Source organism: Physcomitrium patens, chromosome 22, assembly GCF_059467195.1.
Source record: "Physcomitrium patens ecotype Gransden chromosome 22, ASM5946719v1, whole genome shotgun sequence".
NCBI classification, from domain to species: domain Eukaryota; kingdom Viridiplantae; phylum Streptophyta; class Bryopsida; order Funariales; family Funariaceae; genus Physcomitrium; species Physcomitrium patens.
Genome location: NC_143431.1, coordinates 9517394 through 9540675, shown reverse-complemented (window position 1 = coordinate 9540675; position 23282 = coordinate 9517394). Strand labels below are relative to the sequence as shown.

General features: G+C 42.1%; 3 protein-coding genes and 1 pseudogene across 10 annotated transcripts; 2 read left to right on the top strand and 2 right to left on the bottom strand.

Annotated features, from left to right (window-relative positions):
* Window positions 1–411: 411 nt before the first annotated feature.
* On the top strand, window positions 412–3168 carry LOC141044753 (uncharacterized). Its single transcript, XM_073530157.2, has 3 exons — window positions 412–516; window positions 2035–2241; window positions 2883–3168. The coding sequence occupies exons 1-3, from the start codon at window positions 412–414 to the stop codon at window positions 3027–3029; spliced, it is 459 nt and encodes a 152-aa protein (XP_073386258.1). The 3' UTR covers window positions 3030–3168.
* A 228-nt stretch (window positions 3169–3396) lies between these two features.
* On the top strand, window positions 3397–11661 carry LOC112274880 (uncharacterized). Of its 2 annotated transcripts, none has more exons than XM_024504713.3 (17): window positions 3397–4335; window positions 5095–5298; window positions 5408–5553; window positions 5695–5963; window positions 6059–6147; window positions 6406–6553; window positions 6776–6976; window positions 7208–7455; window positions 7682–7942; window positions 8034–8320; window positions 8717–8777; window positions 8880–9119; window positions 9361–9494; window positions 9620–9747; window positions 10107–10214; window positions 10433–10714; window positions 10993–11661. In XM_024504713.3, exons 1-17 carry the CDS (start codon window positions 3949–3951, stop codon window positions 11412–11414), a joined length of 3615 nt encoding a protein of 1204 aa, XP_024360481.1. In that variant the 5' UTR covers window positions 3397–3948; the 3' UTR covers window positions 11415–11661. The 2 variants fall into 2 exon arrangements, with proteins under 2 accessions (XP_024360481.1, XP_024360480.1); XM_024504712.3 differs by having other exon boundaries at window positions 3407–4335; window positions 10987–11661.
* A 532-nt stretch (window positions 11662–12193) lies between these two features.
* On the bottom strand, window positions 12194–15124 carry LOC112274881 (putative xyloglucan 6-xylosyltransferase 3). Of its 6 annotated transcripts, none has more exons than XR_002967535.3 (4): window positions 14788–15124; window positions 13539–14522; window positions 12779–13381; window positions 12194–12416 (listed from the first exon to the last, which is right to left on the bottom strand). XR_002967535.3 is itself a non-coding variant. In XM_024504714.3 (3 exons), the coding sequence occupies exons 2-3, from the start codon at window positions 14413–14415 to the stop codon at window positions 12849–12851; spliced, it is 1410 nt and encodes a 469-aa protein (XP_024360482.1). In that variant the 5' UTR covers window positions 14416–14522; window positions 14788–15124; the 3' UTR covers window positions 12430–12848. The 6 variants fall into 6 exon arrangements, 2 of the variants coding, with proteins under 2 accessions (XP_024360482.1, XP_073386252.1); XR_002967534.3 differs by lacking the exon at window positions 12194–12416 and adding an exon at window positions 12430–12575; XR_016500158.1 differs by having other exon boundaries at window positions 13539–15112.
* A 3048-nt stretch (window positions 15125–18172) lies between these two features.
* On the bottom strand, window positions 18173–23048 carry LOC112274996 (conserved oligomeric Golgi complex subunit 1-like; annotated as a pseudogene). Its single transcript, XR_016500027.1, has 6 exons — window positions 20777–23048; window positions 20325–20581; window positions 19750–20036; window positions 19372–19554; window positions 19031–19211; window positions 18173–18803 (listed from the first exon to the last, which is right to left on the bottom strand). The product of XR_016500027.1 is annotated as a conserved oligomeric Golgi complex subunit 1-like (transcript).
* Window positions 23049–23282: the final 234 nt, after the last annotated feature.

The window sequence follows — 23282 nt, the reverse complement described above, 5'->3', positions numbered from 1 at the left end:
GGGAATGTCAGCAACAAGGCAACGATCCACACCATGCGTGACGAAACGTGGCATGATGAACGAGGAACCACGTGAAGACGTCCGACGAACGAATTTCCACGCTGGCATTCATGGATGAACACCATTCTATCATCCATCTTGATACTGTCGTGGAATGGATGATACTGACCAGATGAACGAGGATTAGTGGATGAAACGTGAAGGTCAATTCTTTTGGAATCCGCTTGACGGTTTGGCGACCAGTGACGGTGCTCGCGGCGGTTATTAGTTGAATGGAGTCTGTATGAGGCCTATCACCGCGCAGATAGCCGAGGGTCCATCGGAGGCGTGGTAATAGACCCATCAACCGCCTCGAGAACCCATAAAATTGCCCTGTCGTGAGGGAGACACGGAGAAAGGGAAGACTGAACCATGCCACGTCATCTGAGTCCAGCAGGGAGAAGGGTGCTGACAAGGATGCGCCTGACGTGTGCTGACGTGGACACTTTGTTGATGAAGATGCCATTCCAGACAGTGGTTTCATGCATCCAGGAATCGTCATCCAAATTTATCCAAACATTCATCCATTGGTTCACTTTATTTATTTAGTTATTTGTTTTTTTTTTGTTTTTTGTTTTTTGTTTTTTTTTTTGTGAGGACTATTTACAGTTGTTTTGCAGTTTTAAAGATAACAGTTGACAAAGTAGATTGTTGGATGGAGATTACAAAATATCATTGTATTTGTAGTAATTTGAATCACCATCCAACAATATGAATTTCCATACAATATCATTATAATTGTAAATGCTTTATTATATTATTTGTAAATATTTTAATGTTAACATAAAACAAATAACCAAGTAAAAAATTTACAAATAACATCATGTTTTATAACGAATATCCTTATTTGTGGTTATTTTTTGTTTCCTTAATGACTTCACGAGAGAAATAAAATGATTAGTGCTCTGTACACTAATTGAGATGCACTGCATAGTGAGTTTTTTACTCTTGAGTTGAAGTTCTTACATTTTTTGAAATGAAGACATTTAAGTAGAAGATTCTCGCCTACATACGTTTGTGAGGCATTGTTAAACAGGTATGACTTTTTTCCGTCTAACATTACAGTAGCTGCTAGAATTTGAGTATATATATATATATATTGATGAATTATATCACAATATACATAAGATATGTATTTAAATATTATTATTGTACCTGAATCTAATATTGAAATATATTCAATTCTTTTGAAATCTTTCAACAAATCAACTATCATCTCATTTAAATCTAGATCATATATTCCAACAATATTTTGTTATAGAATTAATAATGTAGGGGTAGGTGGTAGTCAAGGAACACAAATCTATAATCTACAAACAAACCTAATATGATATTCAATAATAAAAAAAATAAGAAACATTAATTTAATTTTTTTCATGGAAAATAATTTGGACAAAAATAAATGACAGTCTTGTTGAATGAAAATAATCATTTGAAATTCATGTAAATTCTTTACTTAGATTTTGAACTTAATTTGCACATTTATTGCATATTTAAATGTCAAATGTTAATTTGGATGTTTTAGAGATGTTACCTAGGCTCGAATTTGGACATATAATTACATTGATCCATGTTTTAAGGTTTTTAACCCTACTTAAATTAATTAGGATCAATCCTATGGTAAAAGAAAAATAAAGAAAAATAAGAAAAAGTGCATTAAAATCAATTTGATTTGAGTTTTATGATTTCAAAAATTTAACATTTTTCCTAATGTTAAATGATCATTTTAAGGATCAATGAATACATGTATTAAAGTAAAAAGTAAAAGAAAAGTAAAATGAAAATAAAAAAGGAAATCACTGTTCATAAAATATTCAACATCTATATTATTGTTTACATTGTTCAATTTCAAAAATCTTAGAAAGTAATTTATTAATAATTAATTAATTACTTAATTAATTTGTTCATTATCATGTTCTATATTGGATTGTTGCCATCAAAAGCCACAATGAATAGATTTTTTAGTTCGATTTTGGAAGGCCCACTTTTTCATAGGCGAATGGAGACGGGTTGTGTGTGCCACAGAGAGGCGAGGTAGCATTATTCACGGCCAGAGTTGTTGACATCGATTCTATTCCCCCGACGGTCGATCGATCGATTAGTCTGTCGCTGCATGCGGAATGGGCTGGAGAGTTGTGGAGTGTGCAGCAGCAGCAGCAGGCTTGGAGGAGGATGGAAGTCCGTCATCGCATTGTTGAAAAGGTGAATGATCTTCCCATGATCGCAAGCTATCCGCAATTTCAACGAACAAAACTCAACTGTCGAAATTGAGTGTGATAGTGGATTTGTTCTGCTGTTCGATTGGACAGTTCTGGTTTACATTGCATTCCGTCATGTGCGTGAATAAAATTGACGGTAGACCCTCGAGCAACTCGCTTCATATTGGACGTTTACACTCGCCACTCTATGAACACCATTGTGACTGATGTAATCTTAGTTTGTTCGATCGAACACCGCAGATAATTCTCTATCTATTTCTCTCATTTTCTTCTTTTTTTACTTCTTCTTCCGCCGCTTTTTTCTTTTCTTTGATTAACAAGCAGCGATTACCTTTTCAGATAGGAAACGACACATTTGTAATCTATTTGCACCAGCCCCGCATGCGTGTTCCTTTCCACAGCTCCCTTGTCATTTCAAAGTCTGTAGAAATATTTTTGCAAGGATACGTGTCATGCAAGCAACAACCTCCAACCAATACTTTCGAATTATTCAGTGTGACGGTAGGCCCCGCGGCCGTCTGCTGATGCGAAGTTGAACAGTATTTTTTCCCTCCAGGAATGAGGGTTTTCGCACAGTGTGTTCAGCTCTCCGAGACTGATTTCAAACTTGCAACAATGGTGAAGGCCCAGCGTTGCAAGCAGTTTGGCTGTGCTACAGAGAACTCAGGCACTCCCATCCTGTTGACCCGTTGTCCAAACTGTGAAAATCTTTGGACGAAGAAGTATGATGGCGCCTACCGCTGGCAGGGGTGGATGTTGTTGCCGAATTAATGAAGAATCATCTGGATCTTGAGGTTGTCTATGTTCATATGAACTTCGAGAAGCTCAACAGCTCAAGGAACGATGATCTCAATTAGGAGGACGATCTGGAAGGAGCGACGACAAATTCGTATATTATATAAAACTACGTATGGGGAGAGAAGAATACGACTTTTAATGGAAGGAGATTACATTCGTCGAATCCCTGGGATGGATGACGCTCATGTGAACCGTTGAGTTCATTCGTTCCTTTGTTGCTCGCCGCTGGTTTTCAGCAACAAACGCAGGTTTTCATCCACGTATCTCCCGCGCAGAATTCAAACCTTCGTCGTCTTCTTCGGGTTTGTCGATCTCTTGTGTAGTTGAGTGTGCTCGTCTTTTTTTGCTTTCATCTGCTCTTGTTTATGGTTTTGAAATTTCGACGTGATTGAAGTTTGTCGATGTAAGGATGTCGTTATCATACTTGGCCTATGACGTATCGAAATTCTTGAAAAATTTAGTGGAACAGGGAATAGTGCAGTTGAGCATGAAGCATTGAAAGCACTGGGAGTGTTGGTTCGTTGGAGGGTGTGGTTTACTTATTGATTCTCGTGCGGCATTTTGGGAGATGAAGGATTAGGTATTTGATTTGGGGCAGTCTGGAGTATCAGAAGCAGGAGAAGCAGAAGGATGTTGAAATCGTAGGTTGTTTACGAGACGAGTGAAAGACCTTGGCAATTTCATTATCGTGTTTCGAGGGGTTGAGACGCTAGTCAATTGAGTAGAGCTTTCTGCGGATGTCGGATTTCGCATCTGTCACGGCTGTTCCTCTGCTTAGCTGATAAATACCTTGCTCAATTGACGTTTTCGAATTTCAAACTTGACCTGTGGTTCATTTTATTGTGAACATTGGAGTTTTGAGAAGGGAGAAGGAAAAGTAGCGCTAGGCGCCATGTGCCAAGGGGCGGCTGGCAAGCGCCGTGCTCCTCAGCCGAGTGAGCGTCCCGAAGTCCTAATCCCACGGATTCTGAACGAATGCCAACACACGCAGACTCCACACCTGCGTACCATAAAGGAGCTTGTGAAATGCCGGGCAGAGCATCGCGAGACTTTTTTCTCCGTTCTGTGTAACTCCTTGCGCCCGATTCTTCTGATTCAAGAGAAGGAGCCAAGCGTGGAGAGAGTTGTGAAGTATGTGTCCGCATTTTCAGCATATCGTGATGAGGAGCACGAGGAGGATTGCAACTTGTTTGTGGAGGAGTTTCTGAAGTATTTGTTGGTGCTAGTAGATGCTGCTAACAAGACTGTTCGCTTTCGGGCTTCTCAGTTGATTGCAGAGGTGAAATATTCTCTTCCAAATGTGACCAACACTGAGTTATTTCACTGCACCGCATTTCATGTAATAGGAATTTACAGTCATCTGGGTTCAATTTCTGTATCTTACCTATCTTTCATGACAAGTTTTGAAGGTCGAATGAAGCTTACTCTTCGTCAATATTGGGTTTTCTACATGTTTCTCCTTGTCTCATTTAGAAGAGAATATTTGTCTACATCTTCTAGTACTCATCGATGCTAATCCCTTTAGACAATGGTAGGATGGCTTGGAGGAACACATGTGACTTAAGTAGAGCTGTCAACTCCACACCGCAGCATGTGTTTGGCTAATTGGAATGTTGCAATTCTGAAATGTCAAGTTGTGAAATAGCTGGGCCTTATTCCGGTGAAATAATAAGCGTTACTTGTCGTTCATAATTTGAGTTACTCAATAACAAAGCACTTTACATCGCTATATTTCTGCTAGGCCTTTGTCAACCATTTAGCTTACAGTCCAGGGAAAGGATTGTGATTTGTACTTGCACTTACGCGGTGCATGAGATGCTCATTTTTTTTGCTGGTTGGAAGGTAATGACTGCGTGATGCATGATGACTCCTCTCTTTGCAGTAAGATTTTTGGTATGATTTCATTTCTAGGGAAATCCAGGTCTCTTGCTCCTTATCATCCATGGGGTTCTTTGATTGTAACATAAAGCCCGTTGAGGCCAGATTTTCACGTCCTGAGGTTGGACAAGTATTGAGGCTATACTGTGAACGTACACAGGTTATGACACGGTTAGCAGATGACGTGGAGGTCAGTGATGAGCTATGGGAGGAATTAATTGGAAGCATGCAGACGCGTATGCAGGACAAAGTGCCTGCAGTGCGCGTGAACGCAGCTCGGGCCCTGGCTCGATTGGTATCTGGCGACGAGAACGATTCCACCGTGGCTGCTTATCTACAATCATTAGAAACGGACCGTAGTGCGGTAACACTCTCTCTTAATCACGTTCTGTACTTTTGCTAAGGCCCGCAGCAAGCTAGAGTCGGCTACTGAATTTAACTTCACTGGTTTAAGAACACTCTGTTGTGTGCAGGATGTACGCAAAATGGTTGTTCTGTCCATTCCAGCTGTAAATTCTACGATTGTACCAATTTTTGAACGCACCATGGACGTTAGTGATAGCGTTCGGAAAGCGGTGTACTTGTTCTTTGCAAGCAAGCTTCCCCTCAACATGTTGAGGTAAAGTACTTTCCTTCTCTATACTCTTTGGGATTTGGGGAGTGGTTATCATGTTTGCATGTAACTCCCTTCAACGAAGAGGATTTAATAATCAAAAGGTATATACACTGAAAATGTTGGATGGCTTTTTTGAATTTGCAGCATCATGCAAAGGGCGAAGGTCCTCCAACGAGGTTTGGCCGATCGTGTACCAGCCGTTCAAGCTGAGTGTATGAATATGCTCAAGTCGTCGTGGTTGAATCGGGATTGTGATGGAGATGTTATTGCCCTGCTCCGCTATCTGGATGTTGAAACGAATGAGAAAGTGGGCGAGTTAGTCTTGAATGAACTCTTGAAGCACGATGCCATCAAACCCAATGAAAGAGAGGGACTGCGGCAATTTCTCCTTCCTTTGACATCAAATGCCGCAGGTCTATACGAAGAAAAATCCTTATCAATTGCTACTATATTTTTTATTTGGTACAAAAGAGTTAGTCACTGAAGTTTTCTAAGTGTGTCGTTGCAGAACATGGAGACTACGAAGCACAGCTGATGGGTGCAGAGCAAGCCCTATATTGGCGTGTTGTATGCACCAATTTACATGCACAGGCACAGGTATTAAGAATACTGTTTTTTATTTCTTGTTATTTTCCTGTGTGGGACCACTCTATGATCCTGAAACGGAGTATCAATTGGATCCAGTACACGTGTATACTTCTGCCGATGTCAATTTCATCATAAGCATGCTTCTCTATGCGTCTTCAATCGTTATGCATGATTGTCTTGCCTGGAACGGAGAGTTTTACATTTGGATGTTTTGAGCAGAAAATCGTTCCCAATTCCTCTTGAAACATGTTGGTGACATATGTGCAGGCGAAGGGGAACGAAGCCGCTAATACTGGAGGCGCACAGGCTGCACTCAATGCAGCAACTGCTGCTGATGTCAATGAATTACTCGATTCCATCCTACCTCCGACCGTCGCATCATATGTTGAACTCGTCACTGCTCACTTAAATGCAGGTATCAGGGACAAACTAGCCTTTATCACACGTCCTTGTACTCGATTTATCAGTCTTCATATAAAGTTACATTCAGTAGCTTATACGTATTTTAAATACTTTGCAGGTCTGGCAATACTACCGCAAGCGATGAAATAGATAGTCTCATGTTCGTAGGATTCTGCAGTCCTGACCTTTCGATTCTTATGAAGTCGAAATTTGGTTGTGCTATATTCTGTGATAGGGCCAAGACACCGATTCGCGGCACGGCAGCTAGTGCTTTTAGCCACAGTTCTGGACTTCAGTGACAGTACTAATCGGAAGGTTGCCGGAACCCTTGTCAAGACTCTCTTGCTAGCCGAGGCTCCTGACAGTCAAGATGTAGTTCATGAAATCAACTCCGAAGTGTTTGTAGGTGACGGGCTGAGCCTCGGAGGTGATCAAGGTAGCCTTCTTGGCTCATAACTTCTCCTGAAGCTTTTCAGTCATAATGGATTTATCATGCTCCGCCTCATGAGATCAATAGGGAAATTCTTGGTATTTAGTACAAACCTTTCCCGTGATTCAAAGATTACCTTTGGAGTCTCATCCTTGGTTTATCCTCTGAGCTTTCTGATGATCAATTCGTTTTGGAGACGTGTTGGCTTTAAGCTGTGCATTTGCTTTGGGAACACAGAATGGGCTGCAGCAGTTGCAGAGCTTGCAGTGAAAGTCTACTCTGAGCAAGGAGAGTATGCGAAAGTACTTGCCGATGCTATTTTACGATTGGGTCAACCTTGTCGTGATGGAGGGGCTGAAGCTAGCCAGTGGTTGCATTGTCTTGCTGTGACAAGTCTTTTGCTAGAAAGGATCAAGTCGTTACGTCAACTTGCAGGATGTGCAATTGGAAGTCAAGAAATCGTTGACGCCCTTCTTGTTCCAGCTGTAAGTGGTGTATATCAACTTCCTCTCGATTTGCGTGTTCTAGGATTTGTCTTCGAATCGGCTCGGAAATAGTTTCCTTCTCGTATTGCTGCAGGAATATATATACATATACATACTTACACACACACACACATATATATATATATATATATATATATATACGGTTCTGGGGGCTTAAAGACCCACCAATCTTCCAGGCTTATCTTGTATTTTACTTGAATTTCAGGTAAAGCACGTCCACCCTGAGGTGCAAAAGGCTGGCGTTCGATGCTTAGGCCTGTTTGGTCAGTTGTCAACAAAAGCTACCCCAACTGTGATCAGGCAACTACGACTATCTTTTTCGAGTGGTATTTCAATTGTTCAGAATATGGCTATCAAGGCTCTGTTCGATCTAATATTATGCCATGGAGCCACAACTTTGGATCAAGCCATTGGTATTGACTGTAATCGGGGGCCTGTTCCTGAGCCTTACCAACTGGAAACGAAGGTACTTGTGATTCTCTCTATCCTGCATCAGCAGGCATGCTATTATGTTGTTTATGTGACTTTTCTTTTAATTAGGACCGTATTGGCTTCAGCTCCCTGCAGGAAATGCTGAATATGGTCTCGAAGAAGACGTAGCCACTGCTATGCGTAAGCCCCTACTAGAGCTGTTGATGTCGTTGTTAGACTCTGAAACCATTTATGAGGAAATGGAGGAGGATTCTGCTGAAGAACTGGAGACTTCAAGAAGCTTGGGTGCGGAAGGATTTGCAAAGTTGTTGCTGCAGAGTAAGCTGTTCAAAGATATTCAGGCTATTGAAGATTCTGTACTAGCAAAACTTCTGCGGTTGTACTTCAACGATGATTTGGAAATATCACTCAGGTTAGTGAAGAAGCTAGAGTAATGTTCTTGCGCATTCTCATCGTCAGATGTTTGCATATACAGTTCGTGTAGTTGGTTCTTACAGTCATGCGTGGCGTCATCGGCCTTAACCTCAGTACTGATGGCCCTTCTTGTATTAAGATACTTGCAGGACTCAATTTAGAATCCTATCGTAAGTTAAGTTTTTTGTTTTTGTTTTTGTTTTTGTTTTTTTTAATTGACTTTATTTAAATTCAATTGAATTATTAAGTCGGGCACTTCCACTGTAATATGACCCGTGCTGGACGCTTGCTGCGACTTTGCCTGTTTATTTATTGGTGAAGTACCTCGTAGTACCCCACCCTGGCTACTTTGCCAGCAAACTGACTCTCATCTCTGCTCAATTTTATCTGGCAGACTACAACAATGTTTGTCAGTATTCTTCAACAATTACTCTGTGTTGTCCGCTGAGAACAAGGTATGTGTGTTTTGATTTGGTCTGCTTGAATGGTTTATTGATCTGTCAGTTATTGGTACTCCTCCGAGTTGTATCTGATCTGTATTTTGGGTCCTCTCTCAGAAATGTATCGCCAAAACATTCATTCCTGTGATGCGGGCTGAGTGGCCTGGAGTGTATGGCAATAAAGGAATAGCAACAGCCTTGGTTTCAGCCAAAAAGAGGGCAACACAGTTATCTCGGTTTATGCTGCAGCTTTTGCAAAATCCGTTGCTGGTGACTTCCCAGCAAATAGATGGAAATACTAGCAGCAGTTTGCTTGACGTAGGCCTTGAGAGGCTGGCTATTAACATCGCCGTGGAGGTACGACTGCAATAATATGCACGTTATTGCGTATTCCTCGTGGAATGTTGCACGAACAGTCCTTGTCTCCCTTACTAAAAACAGTATTTGGAAGAGAGATAAAACCCATTGGCTTCCTTTAGGGAGAGTATTTCACAACCTGCTGGTGAGAACTTGCACTTCCTTTTCAATGTTGCTAGTATGTAGGCTGTGGCTGCTTTACCTAGTGGAGTTGCTTGCTCATACTGAGTTCTATGAACAGGTCACTCGATTATCTGCAGATAGTAGTGCTGCTGGTAAAGCTTACATGGTGGCTATAGCAAGGATTGCTGCTGCATTAGAGTTCCGACCCTCAGCCCAGGATGAAATTAAGTGCATGATTCAGCTTCTTGGCCCGTGAGTCGTCTCCCATTTTCTATGCAGCTGAATTGTTTAAGATTCATTACTATACATTACCATGTAGAGCATGCGTCTCTTGTTTATCTTTTCCGTCGGTCATGGAGTGCTTTCTGTGGTTGCAGTATGATGGATGCGGTTGCTGGTGACAAGCTACTGCATAAAGAACTTAAAGAATTGCTCAGGCACTTAAAATCTATGGATTGTAACCCAGAGCAATCCCTTTCGGATGAACAGTTTCAAAACTTTCTCGGTAAGCTTCGTTCTTCCAGTCGATGTGATGATGCTCTTCGATTTATGCTGTAGGACCCCTATGATTGTAAATTTGGAGAGAGGGGGTGGGGGGTTGTTTTCAGTGACGGAAACGCACAAAATATCACTTTTTATTGTAATGGGCAGCGTGTGAATCTTTTTCTTAGCACGTTGACTTTCAATCGCCTGCACCTTTCCCAACTATCTTTAGTTTGTACTCAAGCGATGCGCGAAGCTTTTATTTTCCCGCTGAAACAAGTGTTCTGTTCTTGAGTTATTTTAGCTCAGATTACCATCCACAAGGGTCCACCTGCGTTCTTGTATGTTGCCAATTGATCAATTCGTATTTGGCATGTGCAGCTAAATTTGGGCTGAATCTTCCATCAGGAGATTACAAGGACGAGGAGCTAGCCGTCACTCCTGCAGCAAAGTCCAGAACAACTCCAAAAAGACAATCTACTACAAAACGTGTGTAATATCAAATTCTAGATGCACGAATTGCAGACCCTCCTACTCTTTTTGGAATTTACGTATGTTTTGCTATTTAAAAAAAATAAGGGACTGTATCTATATTTATGAAGAAACAACTCAAAACTGCGGAACAGAATAATATGTGCTGGCTAATTGGGTTCTTTTCTTCTGTTAAATTATGGAACGTAGTAAGTCTGAAGCATCCGAATTTGCAGGTATAAGGAAAACTCCAGCAGTTGTAGAATCACCAGTGATCGTTGGGATCTCTCGCTCTCCTCGTCAGAGCAAATCTGAAGCTCTGCAACGACTCTCCTTCTCAGCGGCAAAGCAACGATCAGATGAATCGGATGATTCCGACGATTTCAGAAGTGAACCCGAAGAGGATGATGACGCGTGCCCTGAGGTGGTAGATTTGAAACTAACTACCAACTCTGATTTAAAACAGCTGGTAGTCCAAGAAATAGCAGTTCATTCAACGTCGGCTGAAACGTCAGGAGGTAAGTTCTGCATGCAGTTTATTTCTTAGTCATGGTGCCAAGTTCCTTATTGCCCAAACCTGAGCTTGAAGAACGAAGGTACTTATCCTTGCACTTATCGGAAAGCCAATGTTTGTTTGATGCAAAATAAGACAAGGTCTCATGTGAACTGTAATGCACTGAAGTACATGCACCAGTCGCATTTCGGATATTTAGAGGAAACGACCATTGATATGATTGTACCAGTATGTCGCAAGCGCATGCAGCTTATCCTAATTGTGCTCTTTTATTAGTTGCAGCCTTAAGCGACGCATCAAGTGTAGAATCTGCTGATGAGGAGAATGCAATTTTAGAACCAAGGCGTTCTAAACGAAGTAGTCGTGCAACGACCCTGGTCGAAGCCGAATCTAAGAGAATCACTCGTAACAGGACTGCAGCAAAAACAAAGAATGAAGTCTCATTGCCTGCTCGACCTAGAACTAGACGCCAAGTGTCAATGTCCGCCTCACAGAGTTCTGGAGTGAGTGGCCAAACCCTAAGCATTACAACGGAAGATGAAGCCGATTCTGGCAACAGCAAAGCAGCCCTATCTAAGCAGGCTGTTGCACAAGAGTCCGGTGACAACGACCCTGATTTCAAACGATTACCTAAGAAGGGTGAGAAAAAGAGCGTGGCTGCGGCCAAGGGACCGACTACGCGTGCACGCACGGCCTGGAAGTGATATATTAACTCCGCATTCAACGTGGACTGTATATTTTGACTCAACGAAGGTAAACGTCATTATGGTCATTTTCAATACTAGTTAGTTATTTCCCCTCGAAATTCTACCTAGCAGGTCTGTTTCTTAATGTTGGCCACTTAGCAATCAACTTCTCCCTGTTGATTTTGAAAATATCTTCTTTGGAATGTAATGTTGGAATAGTATGCTGAAATTAAAGTGGTTTAAATACTGTCTTCATTTTCTTAAATAGCTTATCCGATATATTATTTACGAAATTTGGAGTAAGGAATATGTAAAATATTATACAAACTTTTCTACCCCTACTTGTTGAATTGCCGCCGTTCTTTTAATTAAGCCGGTTGTATATCTGCAAGACTAAATAAGAAAATTATAATACCAATTAAAAATTATTATGTCCACTTCGAGGCAAAAATGGAGTAACATGAGTGAATGAGAAGTGATATTTTAAGAAAGATCAGCAAGCTGTCACTGCATAATAGGCTGTGGTTTTCTTTCGTTACGGTTAGACGAAAGTGGAATTTGGGTTAGAGAATTGGTTGAATATATGATGAATATCATTTTACTCCATTTCATGTATGTGGCAACATTTGCTATTTGGCCGCTCTTACACACATTTATCGATGTTAGATTCCACTTTCCAGCTTGCAACATCTGCTCACTAATATCGTTTTTCACTCTTGTCTTCCACACACATCATATTGCTTCAGCGGAAAATTTGAGAGATGTTCATCATACATTGATTGCATCCTTACGCAGTATTTATGACCAATGGCTTTGCTTAAAGAATTCAAAATTTGCTGAACAATAATCAAGTATGTTTCAGCAGCTTCAGGCTCTAAAAGTGCTGATGGGACATGAAAACAACGCCAGAATTATCTGCGCACAACTTCTCCTAACTGCAAAGAGATGATAATTCCATTCCAGGGCACCAGCAGCTTTTGTAGCAGGAAGGTCTAGTTAGGATTCGAATTCCAAGGAGCTCTGGACGCAAGAATCACGCAAGAGTTGATTCAATTTCGAATTTCTTCAAATTCAATACAAATACCAACTGCTTGATAGTACTGTACAGACTAAGCTCAGTGGGCTTTCATCAATCCTTGAGACCAAGCATTGCCACACTTTAAAAGGATATCTAAGTCACTGCATACCCACAAGCCAGTGCATGAGCCCCATTTCTGAGAATTTGATAAAATACGCTTCTTTGCACATGGCTCAAATCCGGCAGACCCGACCCAAGTCAGACCTGATCTTGGTTTGAGGTACTTGTACACTAGGCTCAATGATTGAGGACAATGAAGGAAACTGATAAATCTGTGCGAGAGGACGTGGTAGTTAGAGGTCACCTTAATGCCGAAGAAGAATGGATCAGGCCATCTCTGAGTAGATTAATGCAGTGGATATAGTAAATAACATCTAAGTTCGTCCCCAAATTTCTGCCTGCTCCGCGAGTTCCTTGTTATGCAAAAACTGCTTCTCCTGGAAGGTGAGAGAAGCCGTTTCATCTTCGGGTTTTGGTTTGCGCTCCTCCAGTAAACCTAGCGGATCTGCAGTGTCCTTGCGAATGCGTTGCGTCTTGAAAGATGCTAGGGCCCTGTGGGCATAACCATACTTTTCCAGCACCTGGTTATCTGCAAAATTGAAAGCTCGCTCCATTTGCAAGAAACATTCTTCCACCTCTGGAGTTACAGACAGTTGGCAGGGCTTGCACCCCACGAAGTGTGTCACGAAAGGCCATCGTTCGTCTCCGAAACCAGGGTGACTCTTCGCCATCAATTCTTCGTACTTGTACACCAAGTACTTCCAGTAGCCGTGGAGATAAAACTCCCACTCAATGTGCGTCTTCAGCTTCCATTTAGGGTCGTCAAAGAGCATAAGATACACGAGGGCGGACTGATCATCGGCTTCAAAAGTGGGACGCTCAACCAACTTAGCTGTCAACATTTTACCTGCAACAGGTATACAAGGGGGATAAGAAGTGCGAAATGAAAATCTCAAAATGTAACTCCCAATTCAAATACAACTATTGCATAATACATCTGGAAAATGCAGCAATGCACAAGTCAACTTCAGGCAGCATGAAAAGGCGAAAAAAGGGATCGGTACCTGCGTTGACCCTAGTTTCTCCTTCCGGCCCAAAAACAGCCCAAGCATCAAGCAGATCCAGTGACCACTGACAATTTCTGATGAGGAAGCTGCCGGTATTCAAACCTATCCAACGATGCTGCTCAAACAACAAATTATGAAACCCATGCACAACCAGGTTCTTCCCCTCGTATTTTTCCATGGGCATCTCAAAGGTCATGTCCGTGAAGATCGCGTCACTGTCCATCCACCATATCCACTCGATGTCAGGGTGGTTCACCATGATCTTCCTCAGCAGCGGCAGCTTAGCCCAGAACGAAGTCATCTCCTTCGAGTACGTCGCCATGTTGTAGAAAAACTCGAGTCCATGAAGGCGAGCGTAGTCGAGCCTGTTCTTGACAAACTTCAAATGGTAGAAGTCACCCATCGGGTTGCTGCAGGGGCCGGGCTGCGACCCCGACACGAGCATGGTTTTTGGTTTGCCATTGCGAGTCCTGTTCCTGCCTGGGTTTTTCTGATTCCACAACACTCGCTGCATGTCCCAGTTGGAGATTTTTGGACCCAGGGTGTAAGGTGTACTAGGGTCCCATTTCTCCTCCTCTACAAATTTACTGGCCGTCACTGGATCCGGCTTCTCAGGATCAGATGACACAGTGTCCTGGGCCAGCTTACGTCCATGTCGATTGGTCTCCACAGGAGTCCACGAAGCCATGCCCTCAATGTCGCCCGAGATCTGGTCATCTGCTTTGTAATGCACTAAGGCTGTTTGCACAAGCAGTATAGTAATAAAACCACACGCAAGAGTGACCTTGTAAGAATTCACAGCTTGCACTACTCCGCGAATCTTTGAAAATATCACAGAAGAACCACCCATCCTGACCAAAATCTCGCAAGTCATAGTGTCCAGCTGACACCAATAATAAACTAATCAAACGCTTCCGAACTCAGCTGAAAGAAGCTCATGAGGAAATCCTTCCCTAAATTATCTCTTTACATGCTCCTCCACTGCGTGCCGAAGGGCACAACGACAAAACCACAAATTAGTAACAATCAGGAAACCTCTAAAAAAATAAATAAATAAATAAATGCAATATCTCACTCGATCATGCATCGAATTAAGTTAAAAAAAAACAGATATTCTCACAACGCAGACATGCTCAATATGAAAAACACGAAGAATAAAAACAAAAATCAACAAACCAATCCTACGCCACTCTCAAAAAATCATAAACTCGAAACTCGAAGCGTAGCCTGTCGAAAGAGCACAAACCGTCGTCGTCACAAGAGACATTTCCATCTTCGGCACTCCTCGCAGTCTACAAACCGCGCTGAAATTCAATTCAACCGCCGCCAAGCCTACAGGAGCAAACACTCCCAAACACACAAGCCAACACACAGACCAGATCTAATGTCCAAAATCCCAGTTATCAGCGCCAGATCCCAGTAATTGAATCCAAGTACACAGATCTCAGCTCGAGAGAATCGCAGTCCCTGTTGGTTTCGAAGCTCCGATCACAAGCACGAGTGATCGGGTGGAAAGCATCGTGAGCATGGACGCAGCCAAGCTCTGTGAGGATGAGGAGGAGGCGGAGCTCGGCGATGGCTGAGCTCACACACTTACTCAAGTGCCCTAGAACTAGGCAACGAAGTGCCTCGTTGCGGGCAGCGGAGAATATTTTTTCTCCACGGGCAGCGAGATTGAGAGGGCGGGGGGGGGGGGACTGGCCTGCCCTCTTCTGATAACGACCATGATTTGAAATCCTTCATTGTTGATTGAGTCTTAAAAAGCTAGTTTTATTACTTTTTATACTTTAAAAGGCTACTTTTATTTCATGGCTTTTGAGAGTACAAATATAGGAATTATTTTTAAAGTGCACTACGGCTTCACATATTGTGCATGTGTAGGGTAGTGCGTTGAGGATAATAAAGAATAGTTTTGAATTTATAGAAGTTTGATCGTGTTTCACTGGTTGTGATATATATGAATATATATATATATATATATATATATACATAATTTTTGTCTGGATAATATTATTTGGGGATTGAATAGTTTGTGATCAATGCAAAAAAAAATAACATGTCTTCATTTGGATATCGCATTGTTTTTATTTAATTAGCATTTCGTAACAATAAGTCAAGTTGATGAGCCACAAACCCTGGATCCTGAATCCATTTGATTCTGATTCAAAATGACTATCTGTCCGCCATATTTGTCTGCATATTTGTCCGCCAAAAAATAACCGCCTAAGAATGATATACTAAAGCAGAAAAACTTGATACTAACTTCCTTTTTTCTTCTAATCGCTGAAAATAAATTTACTAGACCCAGCTCTTGAACTCCTTTTTATTTTTGTTTGTTCTTGAAGGCAACAACAACCCATAAAAACCGCCTACACATCCATAAATTAAAAACATATTTATCTATATATATATATATATATATATATAAGGAACACGCTGAATCCATTTAACACCATTCTAAGGATGGTATTAATCACTTTTTAATCTACAAGATTAGACTCGTTTCACCAGTATTACAATAACTGGTCCAGACGTTTGATCGATACTGTGACACTTTACAACCCTCAGAAACTAAAAGTCAAGCATCAACGTGCCAAAGAAAACGAGATAAAGAATACAAAACAAACAATCATAAAACTAAACGAACAAAAACACAAGAAAGTCCAAAATGCATGAATTCTGACCTCAATCTCATCAATCTCTGTACGCCGAGCAATAAAACGGACCCCACCGACCATTCGAATGTCTTGATGATGTGCAAGTTGCACTGATCGTCGGAGTACCAGTGTGAGCTTCGAAATCACTCCTCCCATGGCAGAGGCTTTGATGTTGAACAGTGAGAAATGTCTTGCACACACACTCACAAGCTCTTCCTTCACTAGATGGTTCCAAGGTGCCGAGAATGCAACTCCTCCATTAGGGTTGTGGTACCCAAAATATCGACTTGATTTTGATTAGGAACTTGTATAATCATGGGTGATTGGGAGCATTTTTATATTTAGAAACCCTCTTTGGGAAAGGCCATTTTTCAAAAGTTTTACCATATTTGCTTGCATAGTGAAGAAAGATTCCCTTTTCAAAGCATTGTCATTTAGATATAGTATAAAGAGAGAAGTGACCATTAAATGAATCAATTTTAACTATTTATTACAAGTTTGAATATGTAAACTCACATCTTGATTCAAAAAATTATGAGAAGTTAAAAATAAAAATAAAAATAAAACTTTGATGGATTTTACTGGTTATCTTAATAATTATTTTACACTTCTCAATTTTTTCTTTAAAAAAAGTGCATTCCACCTCATTTTTCCTCATATAATTTTCGGATTTATTTTTCAGAGTATACAGCCAACTTACGGGAACTTTTTAGTTTCATCCAATCAAAACATTTAAAAAGTTAAGGCTAAATATATAATGCTCCTTAATCTGAGGTCCCTACTGTGATGTTTGTCAAGAAGATGCAGTGATTCATACGGTGTCATAAGTGTGGGGTTCATAGAAACGTTGCAGGAAATTTTGATAACGTAACTCTGGGCACAGGTGCAGTGGTTTTTGTTGTTTGCGAATGATGGTTCTCTTTGCTGTGGAAGAGCATCTCCACATGTTGAAACTTGCAAACCGCTCTTCCGTGGGAAACACATTGTCTCCGGAACAGTATTTGCATCCCTTCCTCTCATGATGAAAAATGGATTGACATCATATTAAGTGAAAAGACAAAAAACAAAATAAAATAATGATGAACGAAAATACATAAAGAGACTAAACTGCACGAGGCGTTTAGAAGGGATAGTTTAAAAAAACAAATAAAGTAGCTCATGGGCAGAACACAAATGACCGCCGAACCTGTATATCCAACAATAATGGAGGATATTTTTAGCAATGCGCGTAGTTCTGGTGCAGCACGGTTGCATAAACTGTTCCGCAGAACAGTGAGCCAACATGATCTTACTCTTAACCCTGAGCAATCGAAACCTGGAATACTCACACGTGAGATGGGGATGCAACTTTGCAGCAGGTCATGATGGAATCTCGTCTGACCGACGAAGGAAATAAATTTTCATAATCTATCGTGACTGAAACTACAGCTTTTCCTGCAAGTTTCTGAGTGCGTCTTCACTTTGTAATGAATTGTTTCTTCCAGAAAGCGCTCACGTTGACTACTCTGCACTTCCAGCTTCCACCACTTCCATCAACGCCTTCACAGGCAAGCGCTCTGTGTATGAAGCCCCAATGATCACGCCCATGGCCTGAGGAACGATGGCTCTGACGCTTTCATCCAGGAGCACACGACAGAATCTGGTTTGGACCCCTGCGGTACACATGTTACTGTTCACGAGGGACTTGGGTGCGATTTTCTACCATCACTGTACAGCACACAATTTTGAAATGAAAGCTACCAAGGTCGACATCAATCGCACATCCCATCTCGTGGTTGCTTGGTGATGCTGTTGGCGATACCAATGAGTTCCTCTTACCGATGAATAACACAACAGACCGAGTTATTCTGGTGCACAGTACATGTTCGAGGCAGAGTACGAAGATGACTGTTACAGCAACCAGATCCAGAATCATCCTCGATTAAGCTTTACAATGACCTTTCACGCATGTGAGCCTTCGTGGCAAGAAATGAATCCCTTAGAACTTACAGACTACAAAATAGCATTACACGAAACATAGAAAATGGCACATGAGGAAATACACCTCTTCCACTCATTCTCGGCAGTGTACACCTGAAGAGTATCAGCCTCATCTGTAATGGGATGCCACCAAAGAATTATATTTAGCTAAAAAACACTATTATTCTACCCTGCACCATGATGAACTCTACGCGAAAACTTATGCACAGCATGAGCCTTCCGGGAAGGCATTCTCCCGACCAAATATGTTTTATACTAAGAAGTGAACACTCAAAATTTGTTTACTCCTACAAATCCTAACATAGAACATCTCCACACGCACTCTGACTGCAGGTGCGAAATATGAATAGACGTTTTATAGTACCGTGCGAAGAGCCTCTATGATAGAAGTCAAAAAGAGGCGTTGGTCTTCATAAAGCATCACTTTGTGTCAAACTTAATAATACACTGTGTCCCGTGAGTCATGTTTCATTGCACTCCCAAGGGAGGAGAAAAGCCCAGCTGCTTGTTTTGGGAACATATTACCAAATGTCGAAATAGCTGCAGCAGACTTGTCTTTAAACCGACCGACTTGAGAGTCGCTGAGAAGCTTACCAAATGTGCTCTGTCCAAACTTAGTTCCGACCTGCACATCACGTTGGAAGTTTAAATTGAAACGTTCACAGGGGAAAATATCTGAAGAGTGACATCAACCTAAGTATCCAAAATTATTACGATTGTTCATCAATTATTGTGTAAGATTCAATCACATCGTGATGATTTTCAATGCGTGGAAACCATAAATTCAAAAACTCAGAGATAAATTAGCAGATGACCATATGTGTACAAAACATACACGGCATACAAACGTACCCCCATAAGTTGCTGCAGCAGCTTTGCAGATCCTTGAGAATTCTGAGATGCTGCCTCAGAATAAGAAAACATAGATGCGTCGTCACTATGCATTGATGCCCTCCAGAGAGAATCGTTCTCTTGTGATGAACTTCGTCGAGACCTTAGCGGGGATGATTTCGTGACCGAAAACAAAGGCGCACTGAAGCAAAAATCCATTGATACAAATCTATTAGAAACACATTTCAACAAGGCCTATGAAGGAACAAAAATCACTCACGCAACACCTTCAAAGATGCTGATTCTTTCACAAACATCTAGAAATTTGTCGTCGTACATGACAATGTGTCTCATGTACAGACCTAATAGGAAGATATGTGAAACGTGGAACTGTTGCAGACATGTTGAGGGTGTTAGTTTCTGATGTGGATAGAGGTTTTAGTGCAACATCGGTATGAACGCGTTTCAGCTGGATCAGAGAGCCAAAAAGCACTGCACAACTCTTATAATACCGCCGCTCCTGCTCCATCAAGTAGGATTCATACCTGCAGAATGACATGGCTCAGAGCTTAAGACAGAATATCACCAGAAACATTAACAGATCATATTTCACGACAGTCTCCAAATAAACAATTATTCCAGAGTTATCAAAGGAACACTAACGTTTTCAATATATATATATATAATAAAAAAACTAGAGGAGGGGGGTCGGATTGGAACAATCCAAATAAAACACTTACGTGGCCCAATCAATGGGGTCAATATGACCATGCAAATCATCCAGCAATTTTTGGATCCACCTTTTTCGGCTGATTGCTGCTTTCAAAGTTGTTTGCTTTAACGGGGAGGAAGAAGCAAGATTATCGGTTCCTACTGCATCTATATTTTCGACATGAACTTCTTGTCCCCCTGAAAGCACATCCGATAAGAACTTAACATCGAAAAGGAGCTGCAGGACGCCCTTCTCTGACACGCGCGAGTTCATCAAGGATGGATGAGATATAAACTTCTCGTATATTGATAAGACCTGAATCCAAAACATTAACAGATTAATCGGAGTAATCACCACTTCCAGAAACTTCGCCTCTAAAATAGTAAAATTCCAAGCATGCAGTTACCAACCTGATTCTGCCAACAACCTTTCCTATACTCGTCGCTTTTGAACCAATTAAACCAAAAACGTCCTTGTAAGCAACGATTTCAGCAGTTGTGGGCCGAACCGAAATAATTGTCTATATGTTTTGAATATAAGATGTTATGCAAGGTTTAAGCCTGAATGAACTACAGCAATTGAGAACGATGAGCAGCAACTTACCTTCTCTAGGAGTTCCCATACAAACATCTCCGAAACAGCTCTGTCTAATACATGGCCACCAATCTGATGAATTTCTCGACGACCAGCGAACAAAATGCCACGACATAAGGTGACGGCATAGCTGGTACGGAAATGCGTGCCTCTATATCTTCACCATCTTCTCCACAAGTCTTAATTAGAGTCTCCTCCCAACGCTTGAGCGAAACAGAAAAAAGATAATCAGATGACATCATGACGTGGAAAGACTTGGATATTGTACGTTACAAAATCTGTAGCTCATCTACAAATTCTCGAAACAATAAACACGGCCTAGGAAACAAGTGGCAGTCTAACACCACATGCAGCTCAAATTCTACTTCGCTTATTCCAGATCAGTACGAGCAATGAACAATCCAGAAATATTCCTGAGGCGAGTTTATACCACAGAAATGTAAAAAAACAATTAGGCTTACCTTGAGTGGTGTAAGAGTAGACAAGCATTCATCTTGATGCAGATCTCTCAGAAGAGTGCTAGCTAAGCAATCAGTACTCCAACGCACCCACATACGGTGGACAGCAATGCTCTGCTGCCTCAAGCTTCTTTGCAACTCCCGCAACTTTGTTGCTCCGTCATCAGAATTATGCGCTGCGACAGCTACCACTCCTTCTTCTGAAAAACCATTTTATAGAACCCTCAAGATTAGAGTTTGTTTCGGACCACAAAGATTGCCGCAAAATATGAGGCGAACACTCAACTGACGATTGACGAAGAGCTGTTTCGTTTGCAGTCCACGACGTGGGGGACCCTAAAAGTAAAGGAAGAGATATAGAATGCTCTCCCACAGCAGCAGTTAATCGCCCCAAAAACAAAGCTTGTTCAACCACCCTCGGAAAATTTCCTGACTTTAATGAATGGCTATCGAAACCAGCCCTACTAACCGGTATCCCCTGAGAATTAGATTTCAATGCGTGCTTTGGATCCTCTGCTGTGGTCTGAGTTGAAGCTTCCTTAGTTGCCTTGGACATGTTCTCCGAAAGCATCAAGACCCGAGCTTCTAGCACCTTAACAACATCAGCCATCCACTTAAAGCACTGCTCCTGTAGATAGGGCGCTAGTGAATCTGTCCTCATCAGTACATGAGACCCTTGCAAGAAGCTTAATAGGTCTCGAAGTATCAGATTTAAACTTTCATCTACTTTATCTTTCACATTTGTGACCTCCGGTATGAAGAAGAACCGGGCGTCACCATCCCACTCACTCTCTACACTTCCAGATTTAAACTGAAGTTTTCCATTAGAACTGAGATCCAACTCCTGCAGGACATTGCCGCTTGCTCCTGCCTTTGGCACTAGCTTCTCATCAGAGTAATCTACAGGACCGACTGGTTTCATTGCCTCAAGACAATCGTCAACCAACTTGGCACAGGGAAGTCTGAATCATATGCAAAACCTTACATATAGAACCTGCTACATCCGCCATAGAATTCCCCTCTCCTCCATTTTTTCCAAAATTATTTTCCTGCACACACGCTCGCAGGTGCGACCTCACCCACAGCTTGCGTGATTCAAGAAACAGAGTGAAGATCTGCGACCAATTGAGCTCACCAGTAATACCGCAACCGGCCAGAGCCACATCGTAATCCCTTACGCTTAATCCCGGCTCCTGCAATCTGTCCTTGCTCCTCTTGGAGATTTGCACTCTAAACCTCTCAATCAAGGGCCATTGCTGGCGCAGCAGCGGAAACCTCCCAAGCAATTCGTCTTTGACTCCGATCTCCGTCAACAGTGAGTGAACTTCCTTGACTCGCAAATACCGTTCCGCGCTCTTCAAGTGCAAATGATCATCCAAACACCCCCAGATTTTTTCCGCCGTATCCACGAGATACTTAACCCTAGAGCCAACCTCATACAACCGCTCTCTCCTCTTGCGCTCAAGATCCGCTGCGGGCGGCGACACACTGACACTCACGCTCCGATTCAAATCCTCGAAACCCTGCTGCATTTTGTCCACATTGGCCCCCACCGCCTAACATGACTGCTTCATGAGGATGATCGAGTCCGCGGACTCGATCAAATCGCGATAACTCGCCCCGACAAACTGCCGAAGCTCCTCTTTCTTCGCCTCGATCTCATATTGCGTGTACACTTCCACTTCCCGGTTCTTTACAACCGTCTTCGCCTCGAACAATGTCTCCGCATTGCGCATGTTCATATCCTCATTGCTCTTCGCTTGAAACCTCCCGCCTCTCATGGTGCTACTCCTCTCCTCTCCCTCTCTCTCTCCCGCCAGCCCGCCCGCCCGCCCGTCTCCTCACCACCGATCCATCACCATAGCCTTCTCCCACTCCACCATCACCACCACAACTCAAGCTAGACCAGTAAATTAAACGCGGTGCGACATCATTGTGCCTACCGAAGCGGACACAGACAAACAACCTGCTACAACCTCTCAATTACGTGAGGAAGCGAGGTTTGCATGAAGAGAGTAGAGCCTTCGATTAAGCTAAAAATTCGAAGCTCTTCGAAGTTGGGCATCGTGATCTGAGGCCCCGAGAGCTAGCTAGAGTCCCGTGCTCTTCGATCTCTCCCCTGCTGCGGCTTTCCTGCCATCGAGCCTTGTGCACGTTGTGTCGAGGTCCGTGTGCTTGTGTTTGATTGTGTGTGCTTAATTAGGGTTTGGGGGTTTGAACACTGCTCGCTGCCTTTTCTTAGTTCGAAGCGGAGGTAGAGACTTCGCAGCAACATCAGCAGCGGCGTTGAGAACCAAAAGCCTACTCGTGTCCGAGGAAATAATATGCTTGACTAGAATTGATACAAGCTCTGGTCCCATGACAAAGTTCAGTTCCTCGTTCTTCATTAACTTTTTGGAAGGATTAGTTGTTACTGTGTTAATTTACTTGTTAGGAAAGAGGAGATGTGTTTTGGAGAATGTTAACTAGAATGTTAAATAGACCAAGTTTTTACAAAATCAACCCACCC